Below are 25,041 nucleotides of genomic sequence, written 5' to 3'. Positions count from 1 at the left end.
CTTGTCCTTTTTCAGTTTGAAAACCCATTTGCTTCCAATGGCTTGGTAGCCATCTGGCAAATCGACCAAATCCCATACTTGGTTTTCAGACATGGAGTCTAATTCAGATTGCATGGCTTCTTGCCATTTCTTGGAGCTAGGGCTCGTCATAGCTTGCTTGTAAGTCGCAGGTTCATCACTTTCAAGTAATAGAACATCATAGCTCTCGTTCGTCAAAATACCTAAGTACCTTTCCGGTTGAGATCTATATCTCTGCGATCTACGCGGGGTTACATCTCTAGATTGACCATGATTCTCACAAGATACTTCTAAAGATCTCTGAGTTTCATCTTGAATGTCATCTTGAGCATTCTCTAGAGTTTGTTGTTCGACTTGAATTTCTTCGAGGTCTACTTTTCTCCCACTTGTCATTTTGGAAATGTGATTCTTTTCCAAAAAATATACCATCTCGAGCAACAAACACCTTGTTCTCAGATGTATTGTAGGAGTAATACCCCTTTGTTTCCTTTGGATAGCCCACAAGGATACATTTGTCAGATTTTGGATGAAGTTTGTCTGAAATTAATCGCTTGACGTATACTTCACATTCCCAAATCTTAAGAAAAGACACATTTGGAGGTTTTCCAAACCATAACTCATATGGAGTCTTTTCAACAGCTTTAGACGGAGCTCTATTTATAGTGAGTACAGCTGTATTTAGTGCATGTCCCCAAAATTCTATTGGAAGTTCGCCCTGACCCATCATTGACCTAACCATGTCTAGCAAGGTTCTGTTCCTCCATTCTGACACACCGTTCCATTGTGGTGTTCCAGGAGGAGTCAATTCTGATAGAATTCCACATTCTTTCAAATGGTCATCAAATTCATAGCTCAGATATTCACCGCCTCTATCAGACCGCAGTGCCTTAATCTTCTTGCCTAATTGATTCTCTACTTCACTCTGAAATTCCTTGAATTTGTCAAAGGATTCAGACTTATGCTTCATTAGGTAGACATAACCATATCTACTGAAGTCATCAGTGAAAGTGATAAAGTAGCTGAAACCACCCCTAGCATTTGTACTCATTGGTCCACATACATCTGTATGGATTAAACCCAATAGTTCATTTGCTCTTTCTCCGACTTTGGAGAAAGGTTGCTTTGTCATTTTGCCAAGTAAACATGATTCGCACTTACCATAATCCTCTAAGTCAAATGGTTCTAGAATTCCTTCCTTTTGAAGTCTTTCTATGCGTTTCAGGTTAATATGGCCTAATCGACAATGCCACAGATAGGTGAGATCTGAATCATCCTTTTTATCCTTTTTGGTATTTGTGTTATAAACTTGTTTGTCGTGATCTAATAAATAAAGTCCATTGACTAATCTAGCACATCCATAAAACATCTCTTTAAAATAAAATGAGCAACTATTGTCTTTTATTAAAAAGGAAAATCCCTTAGCATCTAAGCAAGAAACAGAAATGATGTTTTTAGTAAGACTTGGAACATGGAAACACTCTTCCAGTTCCAAAACTAGCCCAGAGGGCAACAACAAATAATAAGTTCCTACAGCTAATGCAGCAATCTGTGCTCCATTTCCCACTCGTAGGTCGACTTCACCCTTGCTTAACTTTCTACTTCTTCTTAGTCCCTGTGGATTGGAACATAAGTGTGAGCCACAACCTGTATCTAATACCCAAGAAGTTGAATTAGCAAGTATACAGTCTATAACGAAAATACCTGAAGATGGAACTGAAGGAAATAATGCCCTTGGTCCAAGTATGCATATAATATTAAGTCTAATAAATGCGGTTCAGTATTAATTAACAAGTTAATAATTCAGTGAGATCAAGTGAGTTGAATGCCTAGCTAGAGGCCGCTTCAGTTCAAGTGGAATTAATGATATTAATCCACAGCTTGCTCTTGACTGAACCCGTAGGGTCACACAAATAGTATGTAAAGGGATCAAGTATTTAATGGCATTAAATACTCCATCTATGGATATTCGGAATCGACGGATCTTGGTTTCAGTGGGAGCTGAGATCGTCACAGGCAAGAAATGAATACTGCGGAAACGATGATATTGCCGGAAACGGAAATATGGATCGTATCGAAAATATAAATATTATCCAAGTCGTAGATGTTGCCGGAAACGGAAACATGGTACGTATCGGAAAATATTATCGGAAATGGAAATATTGCCGGAATCGGATATATTGCCGGAAACGGAAATATTGTCAGAATCGGAAATATTATCGGAATCGAAAAATAATTCCGGAAAAGGAAATATTAAATATTTGTTCGAAACGGAAATTAATTCCGGAATCGGAAATATTAAATATTGTTCGTTTCGGAAATGAATTCCGGAACCGGGAATTTAATCGGAAGCGCATCGTACGAATTAGCATCGGACGAGGCTTGCTAGACGAAGGCCTAGCACGAAGCCAGGCCCGCGCCCAGCAAGCCGAGCGCCCAACATGGAGTTGCCATGCCTCGCCAGGCCCAGCGCAAGGCCAGGCCCAGCAAGGCCTTGGCGCGCACACGCTAGGCGTGCTGTTGGGCTGCGAGCAACGGCTGCTCGTGTGGGCCGCAAGGCCTGCGCAGGTGGTGCGATGCTCGTGGCCTTACGATGCTCATGTTCGTAACGAATCCTAATCCTATCGGAATTCGTGTATTGATTAAATCCTAATCCTAATAGGATTATATTTATTATTTTGAGTTCAAGTTGGATTCTAATTAATAAATCCAAATCCTAGTAGGATTATAATTCCTTTTCCATACCTCTATAAATAGGAGCCTAGGGTCATAATTTATAGAGACAATTGAAGTATTCTAAAGGTAAGATTTTGAAGAAAAATCAGCCATACACTTGCACCTAAATAGCCGAAATTCCTAAGCAACCTTAAGGGCGATTCTAGTTGGTCAAGCTTAAGGCGGATCCGGACGTGTTGTGGACTATCTACGGAGGGACGACACTTAGAGTCCTAAAGACTTGTTCTTGTTCGGTTCGGGCGCAGCTAGGGAGGGCACGCAACAAAGTGTATGCATCTGAATTATGCTAAATGATTATGTGTAAATAATATGCTTTCCTGGCTTTATGGTTTTTCCGCATGATTTATGTTTTGTCATATGAATCATAACCTAACAGTGGTATCAGAGCCTCTTATTATTTTCATAATCTAAATTGCATGAACATGGTTAAATTTTACAAATTTGCAAAGAATTAAAAGGGGTGATTAATTTTCGTAATTTTTAATTAATTGCAAATTGCGTTTATTTAATTATATGTACGCAGTTTTTCGGCAGTTTTTTCGTTACTCATCCAAATCGAGTGATTTTTGTGTCAATTTCGCATGTAAAAGGCATTCTAAAATTTTGACAAAAGTAGTATGTTTCGCCGAAACCCAGAATTCCCAAATTTGAAGCCTAACTATGACTTTTCGGAGGTTTTAGTTTTTCGAACGCAAAAGTTTGTAAATTTAAGATGTTAAATTAAATATTTGCGATTCTTGTTGATAAATCTTGAATTTTTGATTGACCTATAGTATATGTTTAACAAGTTTGAATGCCTAGCCTTGTTAATTATACAACCTAATTTGTAATTATGATTAATTTGTTGAAATTCGAACAATTTAGAATTAATTTGATTTTCATAATTAATTAATAATTTGATTAGGTATCCATGATTAAAATCCACCATAAAAATTGTTAATTTATGTTAATTTTTTAATTTTTATGACCTAGATTTGAATCCATGTTAATCGGAAATTAATTAATTAATAAATTTTCGATTTTTCGCCCTAAAATTATGAAATTAATATGTTTTATTAATTTGTCATTAATTTTGAATCAAAAATTTTAATTTTTTTTTGAAAACGCTCATTAATGTTGCACGCACAAAGCAATGGAAGCTACGTGTTACCCTTAAGGGGTGTTGTATAGTGCGGGCACGTGACGACGAGCAAGGGAGCTCGTCCCCCGTGCGGTTCGAATGCAACAAGCAACGATGTGTGCGGCACGCTAGGCTCAATGCCTAGGCATGCACGTAGCACAGTGGGCGAGGGCGAGGCACACAAGGCACTGCACGATGCGTGTGGGCAGCAGCACGCTGCGCCACAACGCACCATGCGCGCCAAGACAAGCAGCAGCCACGACGCAGCAATGATGCGCGCAACGTAGCCCGCAAGGGGTGCGTGTGTGCGTGGCTTTGTGCGTGGGAGTGTGTGGATGTGCTAGGGATGTGCGACGATCAATTCTCACGGGGCATGGGCCTCGTAGCTCGATGGGGCTTGGGCGCAAGCCCAAGTGCCTCATCTTGACCCGATTGATGCGTTTTGAATTTAATTTTTTAATTTTCAGTTCGGAAACAATTTTAATTAATTTTAAAATTCGTAATTTAAATTGTTTTCTTGGATTTTAATTTTGAATATTATAATTATTATAAAATTTATTTATACTAATTATTTTACAAAAATTAAATCTTGAATTAATTTAAATTCGTTTTATTCAACTGAAATAAATTAAATTAATGGATTCGATTATAAATTTGTATGAGCTTTAAATTTTAATTAAATTTGTATTTTTCCGGTTAGACTAGAAATACATTTTTATGTTTAAAATTAGTAAAGCATATGAATTTATTGGTTTAAGTGGGAGGATTTTTAGTCATAAACTCTTGATTAGGTCTATAAATCCTTTAAGGTTAAACAACTTGATTAGAATTAATAAGGACTGAATAATTGGTAGATTATTGGTGCCCTTAATTAATTGCTGCAAATATTTATGTGATGCATAACGTGTTTTACTAACCAGCTATGTGGGCCATTTATGATAATGAATGGGTGAATGGTATATATTGTATATGTACTGTTTTGCAGGTTATGGAGTGACTAGTATGGCCCAAATAGGATAGAAAATATGGTCTGCGTACCATTAATTTGAATGTAATTGGTCTAATGCACCAAATTTGTTTTTCAATTTAAATATGGTCTGTGTACCATCAAATAGTTGTAATTAGTTTAATTATAGCTTATCCTATTTGAAGAAAATGGCGCCGCCCACGGTGAAATTCAAGACGGAGTTTTCAATCCATTTTCATGACGGACTTTGAAGTTGAAGCTTCAAGATGAAGTCGGGTCATACTAGATCACATTTATCTTATGCATACTTTAAGTTATTTATTGCTTTAAATATGTCTTAATTATGCATGAGATTGTGGCTTGATTATGTTGCATGATTAAGGATTTTATTTCACTTAAAATCTAACCAACATAGTAAGAGCCTTAAGTTCCAAACTTAAAAATTGAGTTAAAAGGTGCCATGCCAAAATAAACACTTACTTGGATATCCTTTACATCAATCTAGTAATAGTTTTCGCTCAGCGAGGTGTTACTTATTGGTCCTAAAGGGGTAAGGTACACAAATAATTGTGAGTACATGTTAGTTTTGGTGAAACTCAACGATATAAGTAAGGAGTCCTTTTATGTCGTGGCAAAATCGATAGGTTTACCTAATAAGTTCTTAGACGTACCTATCAACCAAGAGTAGTTTATAGACTATTAGCAAAAGGCTTTTGCTTACCTAAAATGTTTTAGAATTGAGTCAAAATACATAATGTGCTTAATTCTTCAATGATTTTAGGGTCTTGGAATCATTTTATTCACACCTGTCGGAACAATAAATTCGAATAAAATGCCAATAACTTGTTTGAATTGCATGATTGCTTTAATTTTCAAGTTATTATTCATGATAAATGTTTAGACTTTGCATGCTTCAATGTATGTTTTAATTATTGTTTATAATTAAATATCTTGCACTGCAGTAAATCCTTTTAGAAAGGTAACTGTAAATTTCCTCGATTGGTAGTGAATCCAAGAACGATTCACAGAAATGAGAGAAAATGAGCAATTTAAAATGTACGTTTCTTTTAGCGACTTTTATGGTTGTTTTCGAATATCAAAATCGAATGACAAACCAATTGGTGCTTGTGAATTCAAAATACAATATAGTTTTGAGATCATAAAGCATTGAGTTTAAACGCTCAGCTTTACCAATGGTTAACAACCTAAAATCTTTTTCCATTTAATTCTCGAATGAGTCTAGTCCCTAGACATTCGAATAGATCGATGCTTAGAGAACTTTAGAAGCTTCTGGTAAGATCATCTAGTTGAAACTTAATATTCAACATAAAATGGTAAGAACCTTGTTGGAGTGACATTGGACATGTCTAACAAAGTATAAAAGTCAACACTAGAGAATTCAATTCTTGAGACTATAAGAAAGAGTACAAGAAATAGGAAAACATAGGAACAAATGAAAGGAATTTACAATTCTGTTTCTACCTTTAAGTTTATGTTTAAAGAGAAGTAACCTAGCAATCAAACTTCCTTGGTATCATGTACCGCTTGAGGTTCTTACTTCGGTAATAACTCAAACAATGGAAGCTAGGATACACTAATGACCTACAAGTGGGAAATGAAGCATGGCAATGCTACATTAGTTGTAGGGTCATCTAAGTTTGTTTTAAGTCCTTTCAAAGGCTGGAACTTAATGGCTATTTTGTTCCATAATCAGCATACCTAAATTTCTGCTTCAAACACAGAAAGACTCACATTCAGAAGAACGAAAACAATGCTTGTTTGTTTGTTTATTTGAATGAAATGGTCATTTACGGGTTGAGTCAATATGCTTGATTAAAACAAACAACTCTTTAAATAAAAACTTTACTAGGTTCAAATCAACCCCTTGATTTGAGTTCCACTAATCTTTGGCATTGTTGCTTAGACCATATCAACAAGTTAACATTCATAAGCTCTATTTCGATGGAATTTTGAAAGTTGATTGATTTCTAGATCAATTCAAGACAAGCTAGTCTTACTTGTTGAAAGTAACAAAAGATATAAACTATTGTTAGAACGCCTAGACAATAGAGTTCAAAGCTAATTAAAGATTTTATGACTTTATTATTTCACATGGATTTGAGTGAATATAGGTTTATTTGCTTAAAGTGATATAAATTTGAAACTGTTTGGCTAGTTCAAAGATTCAGAAGTATAAAATCCACTTGGCAAGAAATCATAAAGATCTAAGTTAGATCATGTTGTTGATTACTTATACCAAGAATGATCATCAATAATTGTGTGTTGTAATTTCATGATCTAACTCCATGAGATATGGCATATCTAAGGGGAATTATTGAAGTCAATTAGTACTTGATTCGATCAATGATGAATCATAAAGACTTTTCCTATAATTTCTAAAACAAAATGCTCAACTACCACCAAACTAAACCAAATTCGTCAAAGCTATTGAAAAGTAATTTCAGAATATCTTTTCATAATATATATCTAGAGAGTTGTTAAACTCAGTGGGAGCTTAGTGTTTGTTGTTCAACAAACTAAGGCCCAAGTATAGATATATGTTTCATTGTGATTTATTCAAATGAGACACAAGGGTATTGTTTCTACCACAAATTTTTGAGAACATAATGTTTGTTTGCTCGAAATAATGTCCTTTTGGAGATTCGTTTCCAAAATGACAAGTGGGAGAAAATAGACCTCGAAAGTCTTCGAGGCGAACAACAAACATAAACGGACATTCAGAAGGCTTTTCGAAGTTCTTTAGGAAATCCGAACATGTATTCTTTAAGGACTTTAGAAGTGGCTTTAAAGAATAGACATCTCTAAGAAGACTTTACAAGTGCTTCAAGGAGAACAGAATATTCAAAAGACTTTCAAGTGGCTATTGATATTCTATTGTTTGATGTTCTATACCCAAGTAGACATAGAGTTCAGGCCACTGAAGTTATGCGATTCTTCTATTAGATAGTGAAGAAACCTACAACTTGCAGTCAAACTTTTTATCATGTAGATTAATGAGTTTATGACTCGTAAGAAAGATATGACGAAACATAGATTCCCTAAAATGGTTAGAGGCCATATATAGACTTAATGTTTAATTGGTTAAAGGCCATAAAAACATACTCAATGTTTTGATGACAAAATTGAAATTTTGTTGATTTGCAAGAATAGTTTCACACCTATTGGTTGCAAGTTTGTTTTAAGGATAAAAACCATCAAACATGGAATTGTGTTCACACACAAAGCTATATTAGTTGCTAAAGGTTACAAGCAAATTCATGGCATGGATTGTGTTGAAACCTCATGCATAATCGTAATGCTCAAGTCTATAAAGCAAGCAATGATTGCATATGGCAATTGGATGACAAAACGTATTCCTCAATCAAATGTTGGAAGAAACTATGTACATGGTATGTCATAGGATTTGTGGATCCAAATAAATGCTTGAAAATGAAAGCTAGATTATAAAATCTAAGTACAGATTTAAGCAAGCAATTGGGAATTGGAATTGTATTTTAGTGAAGCTAATAAGTATTTTAGTTTCATAAAATGAACATGATTCTTATAGACATATAAGAAGTTTAGTGGGAGTACGTAAAAATTAATTGGTCCTATGTGTATCACACACATATCTCTCTATTGTGAAATAACATTCAAATGCTAATGACTTAGATTTGAGATTATTCATCAATGATGGACCATGGCGAAACTTAGTACATACTGGGTATTAAGATCTATTTACAAAGATCTTATGATATTGTTTTGGATTAAGTAATGGCATTTACTAAATCAAACACGAAAGACTCCATTGGAGATATTCGATCCATATGAATAAATCTAAGTAATGAATGTTTGAACTATGTATAAGCATTTACTAAGTTAAACATCAAAGAATCTAAGTAAGATTCTTAAACCTATATTATATATCAAAGAATTTAGCTGGATTCAGTATCTACTGAAATTGAATGAGCTAAAGTTAAATGAATAGAATTCAATTGGGAATTATTCTGCAAAAGAATTTATCATGTATGATATAATATGAGGATCGCCAAAAACGTATCGTATGACTTTAGGCATGACGAACATATACCAATCTCTATTGATCTAAGTGAAGATCAACTAGATTGAGATCAAGAATACTTATGGTACTTGAAAAGGTACATAGGAATAGTTCTTGATTCAAGGAAATAAAGATATGCTAAATATTGATGCTACACGCATAAACACTGGCAAAGGATCAAGAAAGCTTCCTTTGGAGTTATCCATTGACAAGGACGAGCTAAAGAGCATCGTGTTTTGAAATGGCAACATGGATTGGAGACCATGAGTTGTTGCGTGGGAAATTAAATATTAATTTCTATGTTCTAAGATACAGCTGGAAAGTCTTCCACATATCTGTGAACTGCCTGGATAAGTAAATCCAACCAAAGCATCACTAGCAACCTATACAGTTGAAGTAAAAGTACTTATTGCCTAAGAAGTAATAAAACAGGGTTGTTTATGTTAAAGAGTTCTTCACTGAACTTGGGTGGATCACATGTCTGCTGACTTGATGGTTCTTCATTGCAAAATGCGTAGAACCACTATCGAAGTAAGAAAGACTAGATCACATAATAAACAAACTCAAAAGTATTATCATCATATCTCGAAGAACATTCGATGAAAAGGATATTAAGACTGGCAAAGTATGATAACTAAACCTATGCAACAAGTGAGAAGAAACACTCACGTTGTAGCATTGGAAATCAAGCATAGCTTTGAATTCCATGAAATGTTTTAAAGATGGGTTTGAGGCCCATGGTTGTAAAACATCGGGGTTGAACATTTATCATATATGAAATGTATTTTCATATTCCATTTAATCTTGGTTTAGTATTAAATGATGAGTCCCTTCAATTTGACGATATATTCAAGATAGACTGTCAGGACCAGTCCTGTGACTAAGAAATGTCTATCAAGTGAACTTGAATGTCAAAAGTTGAAAATGGTCCCTGGTTGGAGTTTTCTATAAAGATGGACGCATAGAAAACGTTAGACGACTAGAATGCAAGATAACTAGTAGTTCTGTTTCTTGAACTATGTGGACATGGCAATGTCGTAATCATTTGCATTGATACTTACTTTGGGAAGACTAGTATCGGACAGACCTATGAAAATTTACTGTAAGAGATGAAAATCTGTCATACGTAAATTTCATTAAAATTATTAGACACTAAATCCTCAGTACCTGAGTGATTTGAGATTACTTTTTTTAGAACTGCTTGCTTTGACGTTGATCAAGCGTCGCACCATAAAAGGAGGCTATAAAGGCAACGCTCAGGTAATCACCTATCAAACGAAGTCTAATCTCAAGATCGCAAGATTGGGATTGTCCTCCCATAAATCGGGATGAGATTCTTAAAAGTTGTACAAGGCCACTCGGAGAGCTAGAAACTGTAAAATGCATGGCCGTGCTCGGATGAATCATAGGCTATGATTATCTGTTTATTTGATCAGTTGAAGTCTGAAACCGAGAAACACCTCTGGACATAATAAGGATGACAACTCTTGCCTTATGTTCAAGAGCAAGCATCGAGCGACAAAGGAATTAGGTAATGCACACTTATCCCTAAGGACAAGTGGGAGACTGAAGGAAATAATGCCCTTGGTCCAAGTATGCATATAATATTAAGTCTAATAAATGCGGTTCAGTATTAATTAACAAGTTAATAATTCAGTGAGATCAAGTGAGCTGAATGCCTAGCTAAAGGCCGCCTCAGTTCAAGTGGAATTAATGATATTAATCCACAGCTTGCTCTTGACTGAACCCATAGGGTCACACAAATAGTACGTAAACGGATCAAGTATTTAATGGCATTAAATACTCCATCTATGGATATTCGGAATCGACGGATCTTGGTTTCAATGGGAGCTGAGATCGTCACAAGCAAGAAATGAATACTCCGGAAACGATGATATTGCCGGAAACGGAAATATGGATCGTATCGGAAATATAAATATTATCCAAGTCGTAGATGTTGCCGGAAACAAAAACATGGTACGTATCGGAAAATATTATCGGAAATGGAAATATTGCCGGAATCGGAAATATTGCTGGAAACGGAAATATTGTCAGAATCGGAAATATTATCGGAATCGGAAAATAATTTCGGAAACGAAAATATTAAATATTTGTTCGAAACGGAAATTAATTCCGGAATCGGAAATATTAAATATTGTTCGTATCGGATATGAATTCCGAAACCGGGAATTTAATCGGAAGCGCATCGTACGAATTAGCATCGGACGAGGCTTGCTAGACGAAGGCCCAGCACGAAGCCAGGCCCGCGCCCAGCAAGCCGAGCGCCCAACATGGAGCTTCCATGCCTCGCCAGGCCCAGCGCAAGGCTAAGCCCAGCAAGGCCTTGGCGCGCGCACGCTAGGCGTGCTGTTGGGCTGCGAGCAACGGCTGCTCGTGTGGGCCGCAAGGCCTGCGCGGGTGGTGCGATGCTCGTGGCCTTACGATGCTCATGTTCGTAACGAATCCTAATCCTATCGGAATTCGTGTATTGATTAAATCCTAATCCTAATAAGATTATATTTATTATTTAGAGTTCAAGTTGGATTCTAATTAATAAATCCAAATCCTAGTAGGATTATAATTCCTTTTCCATACCTCTATAAATAGGAGCCTAGGGTCATAATTTATAGAGACAATTGAAGTATTCTAAAGGTAAGATTTTGAAGAAAAATCAGCCATACACTTGCACCTAAATAGCCGAAATTCCTAAGCAACCTTAAGGGCGATTCTAGTTGGTCAAGCTTAAGGCGGATCTGGACGTGCTGTGGACTATCTACGGAGGGACGACACTTGGAGTCCTAAAGACTTGTTCTTGTTCGGTTCGGGCGCAGCTAGGGAGGGCACGCAACAAAGTATATGCATCTGAATTATGCTAAATGATTATGTGTAAATAATATGCTTTCCTGGCTTTATGGTTTTTCCGCATGATTTATGTTTTGTCATATGAATCATAACCTAACAGGAACGACTGTTCTGTTCTTCTGATCTTCCTTTAGCTTCAAGCAATCTCTCTTCCAATGCCCCTTCTTCTTGCAGTAGAAGCATTCGGATTCAGAAGTGGGTTGACTGACCTTCCTCTTTTCAGATTTGGCGCCAGCTGGTTGCTTAGTCTGGTTGGCCTTGTTGCCACCTTTCTTAGCATTCCTCTTCTTTTTAGATTTCTTGAACTTGCCCCCACGCACCATAAGAACATCTTGCTTATCACTTTTGAGCGTCTTTTCAGCGGTCTTCAGCATACCGTGAAGCTCAGTGAGCGTTTTGTCCAGACTATTCATACTGTAGTTCAGTTTGAACTGATCATACCCGCTATGAAGAGAATGGAGGATGGTGTCTACAGCCATTTCCTGAGAGAATTGCTGATCTAGCCAACTCATATTCTCAATGAGTCCAATCATTTTGAGAACAAGTGGACTTACGGGCTCGCCTTTCTTAAGCTTGGTCTCAAGAATTTGCCTATGAGTCTCGAATCTTTTGACCCGAGCCAGATCTTGGAACATGTTCTTTAACTCACTGATGATCGTGAAAGCATCTGAGTTGATGAACGTTTTCTGTAGATCTGCACTCATGGTTGCAAGCATTAGACATTTCACATCCTTGTTGGCATCAATCCAACGATTGAGGGCTGCCTGAGTGACCCTGTCGCCTGCGGCTTCGGGCATCGCCTCTTCCAGGACATACTCCTTTTCTTCCTGCATAAGAACTATTTGCAAGTTCCTTTGCCAGTCAAGGAAGTTTTTCCCGTTCAACTTCTAGTATGGCCCGACTTCATCTTGAAGCTTCAACTTCAAAGTCCGTCATGAAAATGGATTGAAAACTCCGTCTTGAATTTCACCGTGGGAGGCGCCATTTTCTTCAAATAGGATAAGCTATAATTAAACTAATTACAACTATTTGATGGTACGCAGACCATATTTGAATTGAAAAACAAATTTGGTGCATTAGACCAATTACATTCAAATTAATGGTACGCAAACCATATTTTCTATCCTATTTGGGCCATACTAGTCACTCCATAACCTGCAAAACAGTACATATACAATATATACCATTCATCCATTCATTATCATGAATGGCCCACATAGCTGGTTAGTGCTTCACATAAATATTTGCAGCAATTAATCAAGGGCACCAATAATCTACCAATTATTCAGTCCTTATTAATTCTAATCAAGTTGTTTAACCTTAAAGGATTTGTAGACCCTAATCAAGAGTTTATGACTAAAATTGCTCCCACTTAAACCAATAAATTCATATGCTTTACTAATTTTTAAACATAAAAATGTATTTCTAGTCTAACCGGAAACATACAAATTTAATTAAAATTTAAAGCTCATATAAAATTTATAATCGAATCCATTAATTTAATTTATTTCAGTTGAATTAAACGAATTTAAATTAATTCAAGGTTTAATTTTAGTAAAATAATTAGTATAAATAAAATTTATAATAATTATAATATTCAAAATTAAAATCTGAGAAAACAATTTAAATTATTAATTTTAAAATTAATTAAAATTATTTCCGAACTGAAAATTCAAAATTAAATTTGAAACGACTCAATCGAGACACGACGAGGCACTTGGGCTTGTGCCCCAAGCCCCATCGAGTGCACGAGGCTTAGCGCCCCTTGATTGTTCGTACAGCAACACGCAAGCAACCACACGCAACGCAGCACTGCAGGCCACACTGCGCGCGCTTGCTCGCTCGTCGCGCCTGCAGGCCACACGCAACGCAGCACTGCAGGCCACGCTCCACGCGCCTGCTTGCTCGTCGCCTTGCATCTGCTTGCTTGCTGGGCGTGGCAGCGCGCGCTGTGGCGCAGCACGCTTGCTGCCCACACGCGTCTGCCACTGGCTTGCGCCTTACCCTTCTCCCTTGCCCACTCGCCCACATGCGCACAGCACTCGACACAGGGCAGCGTGCTGCCTTGTGTTCGTGTGCCATGGCCCTTGCTCGTTGCATCGTACCGCATGGGCGACGAGCTCCCTTGCTCGTCGTCGCATGACCGCACTATACAACACCCCTTAAAGGTAACACGTAGCGTCCATTGCTTTGTGCGTGCAAGTTTTATGAGCGAATTGCATAAAAATTAAAACTTTTATTTCCAAAATTAATGACAAATTAATAAATCATATTAATTTCATAATTCTAGGGCGAAAAATCGAAAATTTATTAATTAATTAATTTCCGATTAACATGGATTCAAATCTATGTCATAAAAATTTAAAATTTAACACAAATTAACAATTTTTATGGTGGTTTTTAATCATTGGTACCTAAATAAATTATTAATTAATTATGAAAATCAAATCAATTCTAAATTATTCGAATTTCAACAAATTAATCATAATTACAAATTAGGTTGTATAATTAATAAGGCTAGGCATTCAAACTTGTTAAACATATACAGTAGGTCAATCAAAGATTCAAGATTTATCAACAAGAATCGCAAATATTCAATTTAACATCTTAAATTTACAAACTTTTGCGTTCGAAAAACTAAAACCTCCGAAAAGTCATAGTTAGGCTTCGAATTTGGAAATTCTGGGTTTCAGCGAAAAAAAAAAATTTGTCAAAATTTTAGAATGCCTTTTACATGCGGAATTGACACAAAAATCACTCGATTTGGTTGAGTAACGAACATTCTTCCGAAAAACTGCGTACATATAATTAAATAAACGCAATTTGCAATTAATTAACAATTACGAAAATTAATCACCCCTTTTAATTCCTTGCAAATTTGTAATATTTAACCATGTTTATGCAATTTAGATTATGAAAATAATAAGAGGCTCGTGATACCACTGTTAGGTTATGATACATATGAATAAACATAAATCATGCGGAAAAACCATAAAGCCAGGAAACATATTATTTGCACATAATCATTTAGCATAATTTAGATGCATACACTTTGTCGCGTGCCCTCCCTAGCTGCGCCCGAACCGAACAAGAACAAGTCTTTAGGACTCCAAGTGTCGTCCCTCCGTAGATAGTCCACAGCTCGTCCGTATCCGCCTTAAACTTGACCAACTAGAATCGCCCTTAAGGTTACTAGGATTTTCGGCTAATAGGTTGCAAGTGTTTGGCTGATTTTTGCTTCAAAATCTTACCTTTAGAATAATTCAATTGTCTGTTAAATATGTGACCCTAGGCCTATATTTATAGAGTTTATGGAAAGGAATTATAATCCTACTAGGATATGGATTTATTAATTAGAATCCTATTAAAACTCTAAATAATAAATTTAATCTTTTAGGATTAGGATTTAATCAATGCACGAATTCCGATAGGATTAGGATTCGTTACGAACACGAGTGTCGCACGACCACGAGGGAAGCACGCACCGCGCAGGCCTTGCGGCCCACACGCGTGAGCGCTGCCTCGCAGCCCACGAGCATGCAGCCCGCGCTGCCTCGCAGCCCACGAGAATACAGCCCGCGCGCGCCTGCAGCCTTGCTGGGCCTGGCCTTGCGCTGGGCCTGGCGAGGCTGTGGCCTTTCGTGTTGGGCGCTTGGCTTGCTGGGCGCGGGCCTGGCTTCGTGTTGGGCCTTCGTCTAGCAAGCCTATTCCGATGCTAATTCGTACGATGCGCTTTCGATTAAATTCCCGGTTCCGGAATTCATTTCCGATACGAACAATATTTAATATTTCCAATTCCGGAATTAATTTCCGTTTCGAACAAATATTTAATATTTCCGTTTCCGGAATAATTTTCCGATTCCGATAATATTTCCGATTCTGACAATATTTCCGTTTCCGGCAATATTTCCATTTCCAATAATATTTTCCGATACGTACCATGTTTCCGTTTCCGGCAACATCTACGACTTGGATAATATTTATATTTCCGATACGATCCATATTTCTGTTTCCGGCAATATCATCGTTTCTGGAGTATTCATTTCTTGCTTTGTGACGATCTCAGCTCCCACTGAAACCAAGATCCGTCGATTCCGAATATCCATAGATGGAGTATTTAATGCCATTAAATGCTTGATCCATTTACGTACTATTTGTGTGACCCTACGGGTTCAGACAAGAGTAAGCTGTGTATTAATATCATTAATTCCACTTGAACTGAAGCGGCCTCTAGCTAGGCATTCAGCTCACTTGATCTCACTGAATTATTAACTTGTTAATTAATACTGAACCGCATTTATTAGACTTAACATTAAATGCATACTTGGACCAAGGGCATTATTTCCTTCACATACAGCCAAGGTATTCAATAACTGAGATTTATTATTCAAAAATTGATTTTAATAGAGTACATCTCAGCAAAAAAGAGTGTAAGATGTGGTAAAAGGAGAGTTCAGGAAATATACTGTTGACTTGAGTGGTCTTGACAAAAGACATACGAATTATAATGAATTGAAATTCTAGTACACTGTAAGGACCTACCACTGCTCCAAGACAAATGATAGCATGATATTTTCCTGATTTGCCAAGTGCCTATGTAGTGACGCCTAGCTCATACGCACCAGGAACCCAAACAACCTGACAGATTAAGAAAAGAATAAATGGATAACTACAACAACAACAACAACAACAACAACAACAACAACAACAACAACAACAAAAGCAGTCCTAATGGAATCCTTGGTGATCAATGTTACCACATACATCAATATCTTCATTGACAGAATATTTCTTGAAAGTGTCAAGAGCTCCTTCCATTAGCCGTCTTGTCACAAATTCGTTGAACCTAGCCACAACCTTAATAGAAGAAGAAAATAGAGATTAATTAGTGATGCAAGCAGACACCTATTAGCTTCTATTATGCCCCATTAAAATATGGTCATGCAACCAGTACTCATGCATGATGATTCTCAGAACCAGTAATATTCTTTCAGCAATTATGGTCATGTAATTACAAATCATGTATGATAACTCGCTAAACCGTGGGAAGGGAAAAAAATGAGTGATTAATGTTGAAGCGCCTATTGCAGGGAAGTAATCCTAGAATCTAGGTTACTCCCTTATTCTGGTAAAGCTTTCCTGCAGCAGATTAAACAGCTACATCATCACATTTGGATATTGTTAGATCTTACAAATATACTGTAGATAACTGGCTCATTGACTCACTACTGCAGCTTCCAAGAAGTTATTATCAGACTACCACTAAGCCTTATTATAAGTCTTGTTTCTTTACAAAAGTTACAGCAGTTAGTACATCCATCACGATATCCACAGCAAAAAACAACCGTTCACTTTACATATAATCTTCTTCATATAATCAGATTTCACTTGTACTAGGTATATAGCTTGCTCTTTTAACTTATATTTTTTCTTAAACTTATCAGTTACCAATCCGTCAATCACTATGCCACACAAGTAGAGTGCAAGTACACTATGCCACGACTTCTATTAATATCCCCGAACTTCATCTACAAGCATTAGTTGACAGAAAGAGCATAAACATCACAAATCCCACAATTAGAAAACACTTGCTCATTCTTTAAGATCCATCAGATCGAAGTCATCTCCCTCAATATTGAAGCCTTTCGAAATCACTCTAAAACCTTGAATCTCAATGATACCACAGGGGGTGGGGGATGAACAAGACAAATCCTGGAAAACCAATAGCATAACAACAAAAGAATGCAAGCCAAAATGCTCCAGCACTGTTGCACATATGCCTCTGGGAAAAACCATTGGTGCATACGTAATGTTTTTCAATATGAAAACCATAGGCTCAATAGAGTACTACAATCAACCAAAGAAATTTTCAACACGATCAAGTAGAGCAAAGTAGAAACTATGACGGATACATGACAACCAAAATTCCAAAGAAACCCAATTAAACCCTCTTTAAACCCTAGAAATTCCAATTCAAAAACAATATTCACAACAAAATTGCAAACTAAATTCGCAGAATTTTTAAATTACATTCACAACAAATTCGAGGAATAATTCAGCACACATTCGCACAATAATTCGTGTCTTAAATTGCATAATAAATGGAAGTAATTCGCAGCAAAATCCTCTATAATTTGTAGAAACAAATCGAGCAATAATTCAATTCGAATAATAATTTGCACACAAATTCGTGGATAACAGAAAAATTATCAAAATTAATCACAAAATTAACAAAATTGGTGATAATTAAAAAAATTCAGAAATAACCTAGCGTTGTCTAGCGGTAGGCGAGCCGGCGAAAGTGGTGGTGCGCGCGAGTCTTTGCCCAGGAGAGGAGAGGCGGCGGTTGTGGGGTGGTGGCTTCCGGAAGTAGGCGAGTTGACAGTGAGAAGCAGGGGGAGAAACGCGTAGGAGAGACGGGGTGCTTGGAATGGCATCTACAACATGCCGGTGCTTTGGGATGGATGGTGGTGGGGAAGAAGCAGTGAGAAGCAGAAGATCGAGTGAAGTGAGGGAGACAAGAGGGAGCAGCTGGGACGAGGGGTGAAATATTTTGTTTAGGATGCGCTTTTCCAAAATGAAGGGAGGAGTTTTTTTGTTTTAATTTTTTTTTTTTAACCATCACAGGTTGCACTTGTAATATAAGGGCAACCTTTGATGAGCCACCTATAAGGATTTTTCCTCTAGTGCATATTTCCGTTTCCGGCAATATCATCGTTTCCGGAGTATTCATAATTTGCCTTTTGACGATTTCAGCTCCCACTGGAACCGAGATCCGTCGATTCCGAATATCCATAAATCGAGTATTTAATTCACTTAAATACTTGATCCGTTCACGTACTATTTGTGTGCCCCTACGGGTTCAGTAAAGAGTAAGATGTGGATTAATATTATTAATTCCACTTGAACTGAAGCGGCCTCTAGCTAGGCATACAATTCACTTGATCTCACTGAATTATTAACTTGCATAATTAATTAATACCGAACCGCATTTATTAGACTTAGCATTGAATGCACTTGGACCAAGGGCATCATTTCCTTCATAATGTACTCCTTAACAAAAGTCAATTACTTGATATGCTAATTGATAGAGTATAAAACTAATCTTGGGGCTTCAACCAATCAGCTTAAGCTTTTGGTTGAATTGGTCCTTTGACATGGTATCAGAGTCAGCATGACGCAAAGGTCACGGGTTCGAATCTCATCCACCCCTCATTTCAAAGTGATATTTCGCGCTGGGTATGAGGAGGCCTATGCTGCATCCACACTTCAGGCCCAAAGGGCTTTCATGTGAGGGGGCGTGATAGAGATTAAAACTATAATCTTGGGGCTTCAACCAATCAGGTTAAGCTTTTGGTTGAGTTGGTCCTTTACTAATAAATTAACAAAAATATATATACTTTTTAATCACGTATATTACAAATTATTGTACAAGATCATAATCTGTCAGATCACATGACATATCTTAATTATGTATATTACCCACCGCTTAATCAGGTAATACGTTACTTCAAGTCTGATATTTACTTAAATATCAGACGGTTTACGGCCGTTCTCTCTCCCTCCTCTCCCTCTCTCAAACCCTAGCCTCCATTAGTGAATTTCGAAGGGGCTTCCATCGATTTTTATCGGTGGAAAGCCCCGATTTTGTTTTATTTTGTTGTTCTTTCTTTAATTTTGTTTGTTTTTTAGGATTTTAATAATACTTCCTCCTTGTGCGAGGAATTGTTCTCCTTCGAAAGAAAGGGTTTTCCTTCTCCTTTTAGGGAGAATTTTTCTTAGGTTAGAGGATCCTAGATCTCTGGTGTACGAGGGAAAATATTATTTAATTTCGCAGGAGAAATTGTTTCAGCGATGAAGATTTGTGCGGTGTCGCAATATATGTTAGTTCTACGTCTACAATCAATTGAATCTGATTTAATTCAATATCAAAATTACAACAGGACCCCCTCGTTGAAGGCTGTATCAAACAACGATGTGTTAGAGGGTATACAAGAGGTTCAATGCGCGATGATCGTAGTTTTGCAGAAAACGAGTTTTATTTCATTCGATTTGTTATGTATTTGGTAGATTCATATATCTATTGTAGATGTCGTATGACTTTTTAATTTTAGTTTTAAAAAAAATATGAGACGGTTTAATGGGAGACGAGCCCATTTTGTGTGAACAAACAACAAAAATAAATTAAAAATTCTAAACAATTGGCCATTATATTTTTTGGTGAAACAATGGGCCAATATGTAAATAGAGTACTCCATAGCAAAAGTCAATTGCTTGATAATAAATTAACAAAAGAAGTCAATATCTTAATCGCCTCTATTTTCCCGTGTTATCTTTTTGACGAAGACACACAAGCACGAAACACCCCAAAGCGGAGTATAAAATGAACAAGAAATAAACACCAATAACATAAAATCGAGAAATTGTCATTTTGTTATTTTGACGTATTAATCCACTCATTTAGATTTTCACTTTCACCTCTTTCTCTCTCTTCATCCAAGCGCAAGGGTTTTCAAATTTCTAGGGCACCAATAATGGATGCGAAGATCGGTAAATTCTTTGAATCCATCGGAAATTTCTTCGCCGCCGGTGATCAAATTCCTTGGTGCGATCCTGAAACTATTTCTGTAAGCCTTATTTTCTTTCTGTTTTCGCTTATTTTTTGTTTCTATTTTCCTTTTTAATTTACGTATTTTTTTTACAATTTTCTCACCATTCTGTATTATTAAATTATGATTCAGCACTCTTTTGGTTAATATCTTTGAATTCCGCTCCATTTGTTGTAATTTTTATATGAGATGATTGATTTTTGAGAAAATTAACCTGGTACAGTGTATTTGTACCATGAATGATGTTTTAAACGCCATTGGTTTCATCGTATTTCTGTAAAATTCTATAAGTTACTCTGGAGTTTTTAGGATATTTGTGGATGAATTTTTTTTTTAATCTGAGAGATTATATATGGATTATTGTTAAAATTTCTATCTAATTCAGCTTCAATATCCTCATTATCTATGACAGTTCTTGCTGTGTAATTTCTGAGTGGGAAAAGTGGTGTTTGTTTGTTTTAGTTATGAATCTTATGACGAAGACAGAGAAAATAGGATATATTTCTTTGATTTGATGAGGAAAATTTTGAAATGGGGCGTTGATGCCTTGTTTTTCGGTGTTTTTAGGATATTTTCTAGTGTTGTTAAGCTGTTTAATTCTATATGAGGCTATTATTAGATTTTCCTCCAATTCCACTTTGATATGTAGAGAACTGGGTTGTATTATTTCTCTTTGGGAAGTGGCATCCGTTTGGTTTAAAATAATTTAAAATAATGATAAAATTAGGACCTATGATGTCTGATTTGATCAGTTATGCTAATGTCTATCTCGAAGGAGCGTTCCAATCTTTTTTGATCTGAATAGGATTGTTAACCCATTTAACTGAAATAATGGATGGCTTTTTCCATTGAAACTTATTTGTCTATTCCTTCTCTTTTATGTGTCCCTTTTGTCTGTTCATACTTTCATGTACTCTCGTTTTTCCTTTTTGCGTATCTTGCTTTCTATTCTTGTTTGTAATGCATTTTCATTTATTTTTAGAATTGCTCCCTCTTTCCCCACAATAAACCAGAGAAGGGAAAAGGGAGAGAGAGACAGAGAGGAGTTATGATTGCTTACAATTATTTTTCAATTACTTTCAGGGACTTGAGAAGGAGGTATCAGAGGCTGCTAATGCTAGTCAAGAACAGAGAAGTGAATGTATTATGAGGCTGTCATGGGCCCTTGTCCATTCAAGGCGTCCCGAGGATGTGCAGCGAGGGATAGCTATGGTTGAAGGTACACTCAGTCCCCTTAACAACTGTTTTTCTTACACCATACTGTATACATGTTTGATGTCATGTTATAGGTTTACCTAGTTAATTTTTCTATGTGGAGTACCTCTCCCCCCAAATGAAAATCTGTTATTCTGCATGTTTTCATTGATACCTCTGCAGCCCCTTTTAGGCTTTTTTTAATAATTGGTTGTCTTTATTACCAGGGGCGATTCCTTTGTACCATTATGAAATACTTTGTATGTGTTCTTTCATCTGGAACTACTCAAAACTGTAGGCTATTCCATAAATCATTTCTTGAATGTTAAAATAGAAGTTATTTTCATCTATTCTTAAACTTCGAAGAAGTATAGCTGCCCCCAACACCCTAAAAAGGAAAGGACTAATGGTGGTACCTGGTAAAGATCCTTTGTCATTCATGAAACGTGTCATGTCTTAGTGGTAAAGACTTTATTGTTTAAACACAAGGTTGGGGGTTCAAACCTTATACAAACCATATTTGACATTTTTTTAATGTATGTGAAGATCACATGGAGTGAATGACTAATAAGCAGAACACCACGTGTCACATAAACTTCCTTAGAAACGCTTTTTAATATATAGTATATATTTGTTGCTGTTGCCTTAGCTTTTATCTAATTCATGTTTATATGTGTGAAAAACATATCAGTAATTCTTTGACATTCTGTAATTAGTGTTACAAATTAGGCTCTAAAGTTATGCTGGAAACTGGAAAGAAGTTTGCCTAACTTTGCGTTAAGGACCTTTCCTAAATTCTCCCACCCAATATTGAACGGTTGTAAAATAATTAAGGCCTTATCCTGGCGTTTTGGCAGCTTCACTTGACAATACTGGCAGTGGTCCACTTGAAAGGAGAGAGAAAATGTATCTGCTTGCTGTGGGGTACTACAGAAGTGGTGATTTTGCAAGAAGCAGGCAACTCGTGGAACAATGCTTGGAGGTACATTTGTAATTATCTATTGTAGGCTTGAATGCTTGATAGAAATGTCATGTTATTCTCCGTTTCTTTACCTTTTCTGTAATTGTATGATTTATCTTGCTTATTAAAATTGCAAGATCTTTCTCACGTTTGCTCAGCGAACAGAAATGGTATGCTTACCTATAGTTTTTTGCTGAATATGCTGATGCTGTCTATCCATTGTTGTGAGACTCCTGAGTAGAGTTGTTATTACTTCTTCCGTGTGGCAAACTGGATGTTGAGCATCTATAGTTTTTGCAGAAGTTGATTTTTTTATTGTTTTTGGGAGGGTGGAGGTCTTTTGATTGTTGTCTAGGATGACAGCATAGGATTCAACAACAAATAAGCTCATTTCACATTTGATTTAAGTATCAAACGCATCCCATCTTCCACTAAACTGGCTGACATTTTTTGTGTTTGCATAATGATGACCAATTCACCAGTAATGTTGCCATTTATAAACTATTTCAGTCATGCTTAATTTATGAGGTATATTATTAGAAAACCGTTTTAAAAATGTCGGCTACTCAGTTTATAATGAAGAGGGCATAGAATAAAACCACTATTAGCCACATCAATTATTTATTTTTTGTGCAAATTATCGCTTTTTTTTTTCTTTCTTTTCCCCCCTTATCGTGAATGCTACTGTTTGCTTGTTGCTCTGTTCTATAGCATACTGTAGCCAATGGCATAAATTGACATTTAAACCTTCTGCTTTCTTAGATTGCACCTGACTGGAGGCAAGCATTAACCCTGAAGAAGCATGTGGAAGATCGAATTGCTAGAGGTAAGAAATTTGAAATTCCACTGTTCAACTGATATGAGAGTTGTTTTCGCATTCCTCGCATGAAGGATGAAGCTATTTACTTATTGCTGTCTTGCGCTACCAAATGCAGATGGTGTCATTGGGATAGGCATCACAGCTACTGCAGTGGGACTTCTTGTTGGAGGAATTGCTGCAGCTGTGGCTCGTAAGAAGTGAGATAATCTGAATTTTGTTCAAGTCAAGTGATGACTGATGACTGCAGGAATCATATCTCGACTATATACAGTTTGTGCATGGATGGACTTGATAAATAATCTTTCAACGTAATTAGGAGTTTTCCCTTTATACATGGATGTATTGCCATCAGGCAGTTTTGATTTTACTTGGCAAACCAAATGTTATTATACAGTTGTATTACTCCCTCCGTCCCATAATATAGTGTGTTTGACCAAAATCACGGTTATTAAGATAAAGGATAACCTAAATCATTGTTTGTACTTTCAAGATAAAGTACATATTTTATTTAAATTTTAATTAAAAACAAACAAAACAGCAATTAATGAGTTTGGATTACAGCATCTCCAATGGTTATAGTTGGGGACTAGCTTGAAATTTATAAAAGTTTCTAATAGCTAGAACATTGGAGTGCAAATATTAAATTAGCTTGGCCAAGCAAATTAGCTTGTTTAGGCTAATTTGCTTGACAACTAGCTCCCAAAGTTGTCAAATAATTAATTGACAAGTGAGACAAGTGAAACTAATTTAATTAAAAAGCTAGTTGCTATCCATTAGAGTATAAATTAGCTAGACAATGAAATAGCTTGAAATCTTATGTGGCATAACAAGCTAATTGTCAAATTAGCTTACTATTGGAGATGCTCTTATAGTGCTGATATTGTAAGCCAATAACAAATGAGTAATTATTATGCCAAGTCACTAATCCGTACAAAAACTAACTGACCAATAAAATGTTTTTAATTTCTCAGCAACTTCCAATAGAATTACAGATTAGAAAAACACACATATTACTCAAATTCACATTTCTAAACTTGTGACTCACACCCACAATATAAATATAGACTTCATTTGTTAATTGTTCAGAAAAATTTCAATATAACAGAGAGAGAAAAAATCACTAAACAAAGGGGGGAGGGAAAGCAACCAGCTTTTTTAGGAGTCATCGCCTGGGTTTGATGGCTTCAGACTTGGATCTTAATCAACCATGGTTTCCGGATGAAGAACTTGAAGAGGATCAAAACCACGATTTCTCAAGTGGTGATGAAGTAGATGATGATGAGTTTGACATACTCTTTAATGGAACCAACATGAACTTGAATACGGAACATCATACAACTTACCCGTTTGATTTAAATATGGAACCACCAGAAACAGAGAAATAAGGGACAGAGCAACAAGGGACAGAGCAACATGGGACAGAAACAGAGCAACAACATACACAGGCATCAAGCAGTAATGCAGAAACAGGGCTGCATTTACAGCATTCTCAGGCAGCCACTCATCCGGAACCAAGGCAGGGAGGAAGGCGTCCTCATAAGCGCGCCAGGCTCAGCAGTGCTGATAGGCTGCATATCCTTGTTTGGATACTTAACAGAGGACTGGGAAAAGAGGGGAAAGTCAAGAAAGGCTCGATAAAGGCTGCAATACAAGAATTCGGACTGTCCAGAAGATGTTTAAGCAACTTATGGAACACA

The 25,041-nt window shown here is 36.6% G+C and overlaps 1 protein-coding gene and 1 long non-coding RNA gene across 4 annotated transcripts; one reads left to right on the top strand and one right to left on the bottom strand.

Annotated features, from left to right (window-relative positions):
• Nucleotides 1–1,415: 1,415 nt before the first annotated feature.
• On the bottom strand, nt 1,416–18,389 carry LOC110800401 (uncharacterized). Of its 3 annotated transcripts, none has more exons than XR_008926563.1 (4): nt 18,028–18,389; nt 16,525–16,617; nt 16,303–16,398; nt 1,416–1,668 (listed from the first exon to the last, which is right to left on the bottom strand). It is a non-coding gene; the product is annotated as an uncharacterized lncRNA (long non-coding RNA). The 3 variants fall into 3 exon arrangements; XR_008926562.1 differs by having other exon boundaries at nt 1,420–1,630; XR_002536620.2 differs by lacking the exon at nt 1,416–1,668 and having other exon boundaries at nt 16,126–16,398; nt 18,028–18,360.
• A 1,767-nt stretch (nt 18,390–20,156) lies between these two features.
• LOC110800403 (mitochondrial fission 1 protein A) lies at nt 20,157–23,783 on the top strand. The gene is made up of 5 exons (XM_022005705.2): nt 20,157–20,387; nt 21,453–21,588; nt 22,421–22,545; nt 23,287–23,350; nt 23,460–23,783. Exons 1-5 carry the CDS (start codon nt 20,295–20,297, stop codon nt 23,543–23,545), a joined length of 504 nt encoding a protein of 167 aa, XP_021861397.1. The 5' UTR covers nt 20,157–20,294; the 3' UTR covers nt 23,546–23,783.
• Nucleotides 23,784–25,041: the final 1,258 nt, after the last annotated feature.

This window comes from Spinacia oleracea, chromosome 1 (assembly GCF_020520425.1).
Source record: "Spinacia oleracea cultivar Varoflay chromosome 1, BTI_SOV_V1, whole genome shotgun sequence".
Taxonomy (NCBI): Eukaryota; Viridiplantae; Streptophyta; class Magnoliopsida; order Caryophyllales; family Amaranthaceae; genus Spinacia; species Spinacia oleracea.
Note: the sequence above shows the minus strand (reverse complement) of the source record. Positions and strands in the feature narration are given on the sequence as shown.